The following is a 12618-nucleotide window of genomic DNA, read 5'->3' as shown; positions in this document are numbered from 1 at the left end:
ATAAGGTCGAGCCACGATGTGGCGGCGGCATTAGGGCAGACAGGGCCTCGGTTTAAGGTCAGGTTTGAAAGATGGCATCTGCCACAGTGCAACACCACCAGTACTTGCACCGGGGAGCGTCAGCCTAGATCCTGCGCTCACTTGAACTTGCAACCTTCTGACGCAGGCTACCATTGAACTCAGGCAGACTTTAACTATCGCATCCATTTTTTTTTAATGACGTGCTGATGGGGGGGGTGCATGCTCTTTAGAAGATGCCTTAATTTACGGAGTTGGTGGAAACTCAACATTAGCAAGTCTGCTGCCAACAATCTGCCAAAAAAGCCCGACATAAAAACTACACTGAGCGGACACTCCCTCTTACCTTGCCAAGAGCAGCACTGCACTGAGCAGAGTGTAACAGTGCATTCGCACCCAACTACAGCCATAATATTTTATTTCACATTGGGTTCACTTGGCAGATTGTTGGCAGCAGACTAGCAAATCTTGCAGACAGGGAGAGAGAGGGAGAGAGGAGCAAGAGGAGAAGAGACGGACAGAGAGGGAGAAAAAGACAAACAGTGGAAGAAAGTGACCAACAGCGAAACAGGAGGCTGCAGAAAAGCGGAGACGGGAACAGTCAGGGAATTTTTTTTTTTTTACTGGTGTGAGCAATGCTGTGGGAGGCAGCAAACAGAGTACGTGATGAATCTAAATAAATCTTGCTTACCGAGCAGGAAGAGCGATGGCCCGTAGTATTCTGCGTTGCTGATGATGTGCTTTAGTGAGGTAGGCAGGGAACCATCCATTACTGAAAGGTAAATGGCATGGAAAAATTAAACAAGCACTTCTCCGACTGGGTTACAGTAAACCGCTAAGAGTCAACTGGCACACTATCCCTGGGATTAAAAGGATAGGCTGACCAACCGAGGTCAGCACCTCAGCACCTTGTTGCAGTGCTCTGCTGCGCACTGTCATACAGCAATGCCACCTGTTGAGGTCCGGGGGGGGCAGTGGATGGGAAAGCAAATGGCAATTTCAAAACTGAAATTGGCAAGATGCGTGCAGGGCAAGGATATTAAGGGATACAGAACCAAGGCAGGTAGATAAAAAGAGTTAAAATGCAGATCAGCCACGATCTAACTGAATGGTAGAACAAGCTCGAGGGGCTGAATGGCCTTCCTGAGCTCCTCCCTGGATGCGAATGAAACATTCGCAGACAGGCAGGGCCCAATTCCAGTTAAAGACAAGCCTCTGACGGCAGCAATCTCAATCACATCCGCAAGGAACAAAGTTGCATTCGTACAGCACCGTGCACGTCCGCGGGACGCCCCCACCCCCCAAAGTGTTTGGTGGCCAATTGCTATTTTTGAAGTGCTGTCACAGCAGCCAATTTGCAGGTAGTAATGCCGCAGGCGAGACAAGCCGAACGACCGGTCAATCTGCTTTTGGTGGTATTGGTCGAGGGAGGTTTGCTGCTGAAATAGCGCCGCGGGACCTTTTACATCCACCTGAGCACACAGACAGAGTCTCGGTTTAACGCTTCATCTGGCAGCATAGCAGTCCCTCGGTGCGGCACTGGACTTTCAGCCTGGATTGTGGGTTCAAGTCCTGGGGTGGGACACGACCCCACGACCTACCGACTCGGATAAGAGCGCTAACTAACTAGCCCAGGCTAGCAGGTTATCTTAAGTCACCTCACAAATGGGGCTCTCAATCAGAGCACGAGTTAATCCACAACTCTGACTGCACTAGCAGCACTGGCCCGCAGGGCTACAAAACGCACGCTCACAGATGTGACTGAATTGGCCGTTTCTCCTCCGAACGTCGAGAGCTATGAAGAGAACCCATTACCGTGTCGAATGCTGTCCGAGAACGCTGGATCTTGAATGGCCTTCTTCAGGAAGTTCAGCATGGACTTCAGCAGGGCTGCACGCTGCGGGATGCACTGAACCCCTGCAAGAAGAAAGGACTTGCATTGACGTCGAGCATTTCACCACCCCAGCACGTCCCAAAGCGCCTCATGGCCAAGGAATTATCTTCCGGAGCGGTCACGGTTTTACTGTGGGGGGGGGGGGGGGGGGGGGGGGGGAAACCTGCCTCTCACCGCGCATGGGATCAATGTTTAAGATACCAACACCCTACGCCACCTGGGCTGGTTCGCTCTCGGGATATTAACCAAGGTCGAAGAGGCTCCTTCCTCCCTCTCCACCTCACCCCCCCACCGCAGAGACACAGACAGACGGGGCACCCACCGCTCTTACCGGTTCTTGGCGGGTAACTTGCGGCGGTACTTGGTCCTCGCGACTCTACGTCCGGCCTCGGCTCGTTCGTCGAAGTTGAAGGGCCAGGACTGCTCTCCATTACGACATCTGAAACTGTGGGAGAAACAGTACACACAGGGCGGTGAGCAACACTGCAATGCTTCTGATGGATAGTTCACTTTCTGGGTCAGTTTAGTTTTAGTTACCTCATTGCAATGATAACTGACAGCAGTTGACGGGTGGACAGGGCACAACTATTCCCTCTGGTGGGAGAGTCCAGAACAGGGATATAAGCTCAAATTACAGCGAGGCTGTTTGGGAGGGACGTCAGGAAGCAATCCTTCACACAAGGATAGTGGAAAAGTGCAACTCTGCCCCACCCTCAAATATACTTATCAGGAATGACTGAACAAGCTGGGCTTTTTTTCTCCAGCAAAGAGAAGGCTGAGGGGTGACCTGAAGTAGTTCAATAGAGTAGACGCAGAGAAGGCGGTACCTCGAGAGAGACGTCAAAACCAGGGGGCCATAAATGTAAGACAGTCACTAATAAATCAAATCGGGAATTGGGGAGAAATTTCTTTACCCGGAGAGTGGTGAGAATGTGGAACTCGTTACCACAGGGATGCGAGGAGTATGGATATAGTTAAGGGGAAGCTAGGGAAGTACATGTTGGACAAAGGAATAGAAGGATAGGCTGGCAGGCTGGAGGCTCATGTGGAATGGTTGGGGCAAATAGCTTGCTTCTGTGCAGTAGACCCAACATAACTTGATGCCATTATTCAGCACTCACATGGCAATCTCGGAGGTCTTAAATGGAACGAGAGCGCGCAAGAGAGAGCGCGACTAGCAGCTACCTTCAGAATCCGTCTCCATCTCCTCTCCTTCCTGCGTCATATTCGATCGCTGAATCTTTGGCTTGATGACAAACGGACACTCCTTCCTGCAAATATCAACTTCATGCTTGGAAAAAAAAAACAGAATAAAGATTAGCCAGGCTGCTCAGGTATCAAGTTGTCCAAGAATTATGTTAAAGCACATTATTGGGGTTTACTCTGTATCTAACCCCCGTGCTGTACCTGTCCTGGGAGTGTTTGATGGGGACAGTGTAGAGGGAGCTTTACTCTGTATCTAACCCCCGTGCTGTACCTGTCCTGGGGAGTGTTTGATGGGGACAGTGTAGAGGGAGCTTTACTCTGTATCTAACCCCCGTGCTGTCCGTCCTGGGGAGTGTTTGATGGGGGACAGTGTAGAGGGAGCTTTACTCTGTATCTAACCCCCGTGCTGTCCCTGTCCTGGGAGTGTTTGATGGGGGACAGTGTCGAGGGTACTTCACTCTCTCACCTGTGCTTCTAAACATTTACCAATTCAGAATACATAGAATCGGACAGCACTGGAGGCGGCCAATTGTGCCTGCGCTGGCTCTTGGAAAGAGCTTTCCAATAAATTCCATTCCCCTTGCTCTCTCCCATTTTCCCCTTCAGCTACATAGGAACAGGAGGGGGCCATTCAGCCCATCCAGCCTTTACTGCCATTCAATGAGATCGTGGTTGATCTGTATCCTAACTCCTTCCAGTCGTCCTCACGCCATACCCCTCAATGCCCTTGGCCAGCAAAAATATCCACCCAATTCCTTTTTGAATCTGCTTCCCTCGCACTTTCAGGCAGCACGCTCCAGCGCCCAACTCTTTTTTTTCTAATTCTTTCATGGGATGTGGGCGTCGCTGGCAAGGCCAGTATTTGCTGCCCTTGACAACCGAGTGGCTTGCGAGGCCATTTCAGAGAGCAGTCGAGAGTCAACCACTTCGCTGTGGGTCTGGTGTCACATGTAGGCCAGACCAGGTAAGGGTGGCAGATTTCCTTCCCTAAAGGACATTAGCGAACCAGATGGGTTTTCACAACAATCGATGATAATACGATAATTGTATTAACTAATTGAATTTAAATTCCACCAGCTGCCGTGGTGGGATTTGAACCCGTGTCCCCAAGGTATTCTCCTGTGCCTCTGGGTTACTAGTTCAGTGACACTGCCACTACGCCACCGCCTCCTTGATGTGATGATGATGATTCGATCATCTCCAATACAACGCAACTCTCAAAACACCCTGTGTCAGCCTGCACGTCGGCAGGCTAGAAATACAAACGGCCACAATACCTCGAGCCGGTTGATGAATACGGCCAACCCACTGTGAGACTGGAAGGCTGCCATGTCCAGATTAGTGATGAGGTCAACCACTCGGACAGCCCTGGTCACAAAAGTGATCTGATCCTGCTCGTCGCCAAGGTACTTGATCACCTAGGGGAAGAGAAAGGGAAGGGAAGTGGAAATAATCATATTGTGGCGAGTTCCCCGTCTATTTTATGAGCATTATCCTCAAAGAGCCAGTGCGCAAATCCACACAGGGCGCGGTTGCTTCCAGACCTCCCGTGGCATTGCTGACTGTTCATCACAGGGGTACAAGCACACCACACCATTACCTAGTGGGCACAGCTTGCAAATGTAGTCACTGGGAACTGCTGACATAGTGCTTCAGTGTTAAAACATCGATAAAGCCAGACAAAAGTCCCGACAACAGGATGTGAAGTTTCTGACAGGAACTGCGTGCATATGCAAGGTTTTAAATATAATGTGGGCTGTTTTACAGGTTTTTCCACCAAGCTGTTCTTGAAATTGCTTCCACTATGTTACTGGTATAGGATTAATGGGTTATCCACCCAGAGATTAAAAAAGTCAAAAATTATCTGCCAGTGCTCTCGAAGCACAAGACGAACTAGGGAGACCTCTTTTGTCCAAACTCTTAAAAGAAAATAGCTTGAGGTGATATTCTAAGACCAAAGTTCCAATTCCCCTAGTGAAAGTTACGATTGAATCTGCTTCCACTGCCCTTTTGAGGCAGCGGGTTCCAGATCACAACAACTCACTGCATAATCATTTTCCCCTATATTGTCTCTGGTACTTTTTCTTTTGCCAGTCACCTTAAATTGGTCACCAATCCTTCTGCCTCTGGCAACAGTTTCTTATATACGCTAGCAAAACCATTCACAATTGTGAAAACTTCTATCAAATCATCTTAGGGAGAGGTGGTTAAGGGAACAACCCCAGTTTCTCCAGTCTCTCTGCATAATTGAAGTCCCTCATCCCTGGCAAATCTCCTCCGTGCCCTCTCCAAGGACTCGACGCCCTTCCTAAAGTACGGTGCCCAGAATTGGACACAACACTCCAACTGGGGCCAGACCAGTGATTTATAAAGGTTCAGCATAACTTCTTTGCTAAACCTTCAGTCATGTAGGCCCCTTTTCTCCTCCCCAGAATGGGAGGAAAGTGGGTCTCAAGAGAATACCCTCAACCCTTCTCTGCGACAAGATAAAAAGACATGTTACCTTGAGTAAAGCTTCCATCATTCCACAGGAGACCAAGGCTTCGCCTCCAGCGTCGTAACTGGCCAGGTGGTAGAGAAACGAGAATAGAGCTGTCGCAAACTGATGAGGATATGGCTCCATTGATGGATCTGACAACAGTTTGAAATTTAAAGAGAGGCACAATCAGCATTAAAGAACATTTTCGCTGAAACCTAGTGGCTAATTGCTCAGTCAGATGAGTGATTACCAGGCGATTATTTAATTGGCGTGAAAATTCTCCTTCATTTAAAATACGAGATAAAGCACACACTGGTTAACAACCTCCTCCCAAACGGGTGAAAAGCCTACAGTACAAGATTTCAGCTCCAACATGAACAGTAGCTGTTCAGGAATGTTGCACCTCTACTTAATGCACATGTAATAAACAAAGGCATGCAATTACATAAGCAGCTTTCATCCAGCAAAACGTCCCAAGGTGTTTCACGGGAGCGATTAGCATCCAGATTTTGACCCCGAGCCACATAAGGAGATATTAGGGACAGGTGACCAAAAGCTCGGTCAACGAGATGGGTTTTCGGCAGCGTCTTGAAAAGAGGGGAGGGGGCAATTTGGAGCTTGGAGCCCAGGCTGCCGAAGGTCCCGGCTGACAACGGTGGAGCGATTAATCGGGGCTGTGCAACAGGCCAGAATTGGAGGGACACAGTTCTGAGGGTTGCAGGGATGGTGGAGGTTTCAGGGATAGGGATGGGCGAGGCCACAGAGCGAACTGGAACCAGCAATTTTAAAATCGAACTACCAGATATTCGACCTACAGTACAGACCCATTTGTAGCTCCTAATCCTAGACCAACAATTCAGATTATGACCATCTTTGGGGGTGATGAATTAAAATTCCAGAAGCCATATAGCAGGTAGAAATAGCATTACACCCACCCCCTCATCAAGAATACATTAACTGATGTCCTGTGACAGGGCTCATTGCTACGGCAGAAGATGGGCTGTTCTTGTACAGAGGTGTGAGCAAATCGTATCCTCCAAACACAATGAATAGCAAAGGCAGTGGCCAATTTGCACACAGTAGGGTTGGTAAAAGAAAATAAGTGTAATCGCCAAATGCGTTTTTACTGCTGTTGGTTATGGGAGGAATATTTGGTGCATTATACACCGAGGGGTCTGTGCATGTCCATAGCCCCTTTCCCTAATTTGCAATCGTGCTGCCCTTAGAGGATTGCAATACTCTTTAGATGGACATCTGTTTAACTTGGCCTGTTCCTGAAAAAAAAAACACAGTATCTCTACTGTAAATGGGCACTTGCTCAGTCAAATGCAGGCTTTTCAAATGAGATGCTGAACCAAGGCCTAGCCTACATGTTCAGGTGGGATTCCCCCCCCCCCCCCATAAATATACTTTATTCCTAAAAATTTGTAAAAAAAAAAAATACATTACAAAACAATTCAAATTGGACATTTCATAAAGTGCAATAAAGATCAGTTTCTATCAATACAGAAAACAAGATGCCTCACTACTCTTAACATTCCAGGTTATATTTACAATGTACATTTGCATTACATACAGCCCAAGGGGTTTTATACAGATTCCAGCCCCTCGTTGTACTATGGCTGGAGGAACCAACACCGTGGCCTTTCCCCATCGAACCTTTGCAGCGGCTGCCCCAAGCTTTACTGCGTCCCTCAGCACGTAGTCTTGGACCTCGGAATGTGCCAGACTGCAACACTTGGTCGTGGACAACAATTTGCAGTGGAAGACCAGCAAGTTTCGGGCTGACCAAAGAGCGTCTTTCACCGAGCTGATGATCCTCCAGCAGCAGTCAATGTTTAGCACACTGAGCGTCCCTGGGAACAGCCCGTGCAGCACCGAGTCGGGTGCCACTGAGCTGCTCGGGATGAACCTCAACAAAAACCACTGCATCTTGTTCCAGACCTGTTTTGCAAAGGCGCATTCCAGAAGGAGGGGGTCTAACTCCCCACCACAGCCGCCTTGAGGACAGCGTGCGGAGGCGGGTGAGACTCTGGGTGTGCAGGAAGGATCTGACGGGGAGTGACCAGGTGGGTCAGTAGATCCCACGTCATAGACAACCAGGTCCGCGGGACCTTGCTGTGCGACACATCAGTTAACGCAGTGTGCCAAATGGTGTCGTCACTGCAAGGCGAAGACAGCCAGAATAATGGTTTTTGATCTGCAATCACATGGCCCGCTGATGCTCCCTAGCACCTGATGAGCCTCACTACAGTGTCGCAGTAACTAAATACATATGGAAAAGGACAATCATTCATTAACTTGGAAGCCAATATCCCCATGGATATGATGATAGGCAGGCAGTTACAAGCGGTGTGGTTTCAGCTGCCTAACCACCAGAATGCTCCCACCGTACACACTTAAGGGGATGCAAAAGTCTTGGCTCTTGCACCAACCTGGGTCCAAGTCCTCCACACATGGCCTCCACACATTAAGTTCCCCTAATCTACTATGGCACTGGCTCCCAGGGAGCGCTCTCCAAACAAACTCTACTGGCATTGGATACCATGGGGCTTGGGAAGAGTTTCTGCACTCAACAGGTACCCCACTGGCCAAAAAAGAAAAACACAAGACCTGGCTTTCTTTCCACTCTCCAATTACCTCTCACAAAGCTCAGCTTCTAACGTACGCAGACACAAAACAAGCGGGGTGGGGGATTTTTTTTAAAACGCTCACCGATCATGGCCTGTATACAGTTTCGCACTAGCACTGGTAGAAAGCCATGGTACGACGCTGTTCCCGTGCAGTCTATAATGCTGCTCAGCTTAGGTGTCCTTTCCAGATGAACTATTGACGTCAACGTCCGCAAAGAAGCGGCTTTAATATCCTATCAAAGAAGGGGGGAAAAAAACAGGTTAAGGGGAGGGAACGATTCTCATTTAAACCAGGGAAATCATTACAGGTGCTTTTTTATCCCCAACTCTGGTGGTCTCAAATTGCTTTACTGGGATAGCGGGGGGATTTTGCCTCCATCATGGGCGATTGTTAATTCGAGACAGTGGAGCCTCTCGTCACTGCCATCTTTTGCAGGTCAGTCATAAGGCAGATGCAGAGTAAAGCTCCCTTTGACCACTGCCCCAACAATGCATATCTTAAGAGCATCCAGCATTTCCCATTCCAGCCCTGAATGCTGTGCGCTCAGGTATGGGTGGGTCTGTGCCAAGGGGCAAAGTACAAGCTCCCAGAGCTGCAGCAGTCATGGCTGCCGATACCTTTCGTGCAGCCTTCTCTGCTCTATATTACCAACTAGCGCACATCAATTGTCCTGCCCCCACCGTTTCTGCATTCCTTTTTAGCTTATTCAGAGTGTACCGTACAAAATATCTTGAGACACTCTCATGGACAAGTGCCCCATTTACCACATACTCACCATGAGCTGTTTGTCTGGAATCTGTAGAACATCCACCAGCTCCTCTATCAAACCGTTGTACAATATACTATTGGCAGACTCTTGGAGGGCATTGGAGTAAACTGGAGAAATAAGACAGCAGAGTCACTGGATAGTTATGAGCAGAAACCCTGGCTGATTATAACCCACAGCCTGCTGCCACCCTGCATCTCCCCCTGCTCCTCCCCTCTAACTAAGAGGCACTGAGGTCAATCGTGGGGCCGGTCACTATGATCGCGTCTCGCCGCCATTTTGTCCATTTGCACCAGCGAGGCCTCCCTGAGGAACAGCAGCACACAGAGGTCGCAGGTCTCCATGTGAGGTCCATTCTCACAGCACCCCTTAAATATAAACAGGAGCCTTCCTTTTTTTAAAGCAAACATAAAACATGCACTCAGACATTTTCTTCTAAAATAACAAACCAAGACCTGTGCTGCAGGGAGGCAGAGAGATTCCTTACCCAATGCCTTCTTAGACAAAAGGTTTTCAACCACTTACCTAATATCGAGATAGCATGTAGCCTAGCTTGTACTGCTTGCAGTCTCTTTTTATGATTCGAGAAGCCGTGCGCTAGCCGTATATGTGTAAACAGTAGCATCTGTTTAAAAAAAAACACGCAAAACAAGGGAGCATCACGTAACAGCAGTAAAACTTCGAGCATTATTCCACTGCTGCGTTGAAAGATGTTAAGGCTGTAACAAGTTGCGGTTTTATATATTTACGGGTCGGAAGAGTCACTGGCACGTACTGCCCATCCCTAACTGCCCTCGAGATGGTGGCGGCAAGCCACCTTTTGACAATCGAGCGGCTTGCTAGAGGGCAGTTAAGAATAGTGGCTGTGGGACTGGAGCCACATATAGGCCAGACCGGGCGAGGACTGCAGATTTCCTTCCCTAAATGACGTTAGTGAATTAGATGAGTTTTTACGACAATCCAGTAGTTTCACGATCACCGTTACTGATACCAGCTTTTTATTGCAGATTTAGTTAGCTGAATTTAAATTCCCCAGCTGCCGTGGGTTTTTTTTTGATAGCTGATTTGGGAAAGTTTTGCTACTTTTCTAACTCACTAATGCAGGCACAGCGCCACCAGATACAGGTTGATGCGCACACTTACCCTACGTCAGCCACTAACCACACGCGGCTAACCGGGAATCCTGCTATTTCTCACCTCATACATGTAACCCAGCCCTCTTACTCCCCCCACTACTTACATACCCATGCAACACTTTCCCCCAACCATCCATCCTCATCGAGCTAGACCTGGCCGCCAGTTACACGGGGACGGGGGGGGGGAATTGCAAAATATAGTTCACTTCAGATCCTTACAGCCCGCGGCCTTCATTTCATCCTCTTGGACTGGACAAAAGCCTAGCTCCCAGGGCTGAAGAAACAGTTTTGTGAGCTGTACCACAAAACACCCGAGATGACGCATTTTAAGAAGCGTACACTCCCCGCACCCGAAGCATCGAAGGCAGGCATGGCTGGTATAACCGCCAACTAGGCTCGAGATGTCCTCCACCCACCAGTACCAACTAACAGATTTATCCTAACAGCTCTGTCTGATAAATGTCGAGTGCAAGGGCAAAGCCTGCAGTACGCACCTGTTTATCCTTTGGGATACTGTACATTTTGGTTAAAGACTCCATAATTTCAGAAGGACTTTCAGATATCTGCAAACAGAAAAGAAAGCCAAGGATGACAAAGCAATTTTCATGGCACAAAGGCTTTCCCTCAGCTATTAAATACCACTCAAAGCCCACAGGCTTGGTAGAGCACAACTGAGTCAATGGAGAGTGCCACTCCTCTCTCCACTGCGCCCAACCCCTCCCCCAGCCCAGTTCCCTCTACGCTGGTCCCTCCCCAAGCGCAGCTCTCTCTACACTGCTCCCCCCAAGCCAAACTTCCTCTACACTGCCCCCTCCCCAAGTGCAGCTCGCTCGACACTGCTCCCCCCAAGCCCAGCTCCCTCTACACTGGCTCCTCCCCAAGCGCAGCTCCCTCGACACTGCCCCGCCAAGCGCAGCTCCCTCGACACTGCCCCCACCGCCAAGCGCAGCTCCCTCGACACTGCCCCCCTGCAAAGTGCAGCTCCCTCGACACTGCCCCCCTGCAACGTGCAGCTCCCTCGACACTGCCCCCCTGCAACGTGCAGCTCCCTCGACACCGGCCCTGCCAAGGCAACTTAATCTCACCTTCAGAAAAGCATCCCTCATCAAAGAGACAGGATTGCCCACACCAGCTACCCTTACAGCAGGCTAATGAGCGCCTTTAGGAAATAACAACTGCCTTTTAGAAACAAACAGTTGAAAGGAAATTGCAATTCGAAGCTACAGAACCAACATTCATCTTCAGACTAGGGATGCGATTGGGAAAGAGAGAGAGAGAGCGCAGCACAGTTCATCTCTGCTGGTCTCACTTTGCATGTGTAAATGTTGAAGGGCAGACAAGGGTTCACAGGACCAGGCACATCGCTCTGGTTGGGGGGGTGGGGGGGGGCGGCGGGAAAGAGGAATGCTCGCCAGTGATACTGCTTCATAAAGATCCCAGACTCAGCCTCAGACATGGAGCAAGGGGCGAGCAGAACTGTGAGATGTCTCCAGGGAGGGCAGAAAGGTAAAACCACCATGCAAGTCACACCTGTGCCTGTCATTGCTCGGTTACAGGTGCCAACTGGAGAGGGGACCTACGCAGTGAACACATACTGCCTAACATTTCTTGTGGAGAAATAAACATAACAGGAAACCCCCACAATTAAATTTCTAACTGCACCACCCAATGCGGTACTGGGTGCTGAGCCTTAGGCCAGAAAGGCCCTGGGTTCAACTCCTGGTCGCTTATGCTTTAGCTGATCTCAGTCAAGGTGCTGGCCTCTTAATTACAACTGGCCTCAGTGCCACTGCACTGCTGTGGGGAGGAAGGACAGAAATGTCACCCAATGCTCCTATTACTCAGGGACTTCAGCCCTGTGAGTGGGGCTTGACTATCGGCTCAACGGCCTACGCTCAGGACTTTAACCCTTGTAGCTTTCAGATGCGGACAGAGCAGACATGTATTTACAGCATTTGCTTATCGATTTACATCTCCTTCTTCCCTTCCCACCCCAGCACCCCCCTGCCACCCCCCCCCCCCCCCCGCTTTATCACTACAGTGGAAGTGGAAGTTAGAAGCACTCACCTTATCTAACTGCTCTATGTGAATGTAATGTAGTGTGTTGTTTGCTGTGGCCTGCAACAGAAGAGGTTACAAGACACAGGTTAATAGGAGTTGAAGTAATGTAACTCAGAGCTCCGTCACATTGCAGAACGTTACAGTCCCTCGGCACAAAATTGAGAGCTGCAAATGGGTGAACTGTGGGGGTCAAAACAAACCCAATGTGTTTACAACACATCAACATGAAGCAAACTCTCTTTCTTGGGCAGCTAAGCCACAATTATAGGTTTTCCATTCAACAAGGTATCGAAGTATTGTGAAAAAACGATTAAAAGGGGCTGTGCTATGTCAAGAAATTGAGCAAAATGCACCTATATCCTCTGGAGATTAGCAGAATGAAAGGTGACCTCATTGAAACGGATAAAATTCGGAGTGGGTTCGA

At 49.2% G+C, this 12618-nt stretch overlaps 1 protein-coding gene across 1 annotated transcript in view; it reads right to left on the bottom strand.

Moving 5' to 3' along the window:
- The window catches only part of huwe1 (HECT, UBA and WWE domain containing E3 ubiquitin protein ligase 1), a 124317-nt gene extending 112062 nt beyond the window's left edge, over positions 1–12255 (bottom strand). Inside the window, exons 1-11 of the mRNA XM_068024344.1 lie at positions 12201–12255; positions 10628–10696; positions 9523–9622; positions 9007–9107; positions 8313–8463; positions 5622–5749; positions 4396–4536; positions 3098–3203; positions 2244–2357; positions 1834–1935; positions 710–790 (exon numbers count right to left, since the gene is read on the bottom strand). Coding sequence (XP_067880445.1) covers positions 710–790; positions 1834–1935; positions 2244–2357; positions 3098–3203; positions 4396–4536; positions 5622–5749; positions 8313–8463; positions 9007–9107; positions 9523–9622; positions 10628–10672 — 1069 coding nt within the window. The 5' untranslated portion in view covers positions 10673–10696; positions 12201–12255. The remainder of the gene's footprint in view (positions 1–709; positions 791–1833; positions 1936–2243; positions 2358–3097; positions 3204–4395; positions 4537–5621; positions 5750–8312; positions 8464–9006; positions 9108–9522; positions 9623–10627; positions 10697–12200) is intronic.
- Between the last annotated feature and the right edge of the window lie 363 nt (positions 12256–12618).

This window comes from Heterodontus francisci, chromosome 49 (genome assembly GCF_036365525.1).
Source record: "Heterodontus francisci isolate sHetFra1 chromosome 49, sHetFra1.hap1, whole genome shotgun sequence".
Taxonomy (NCBI): Eukaryota; Metazoa; Chordata; class Chondrichthyes; order Heterodontiformes; family Heterodontidae; genus Heterodontus; species Heterodontus francisci.
Note: the sequence above shows the minus strand (reverse complement) of the source record. Positions and strands in the feature narration are given on the sequence as shown.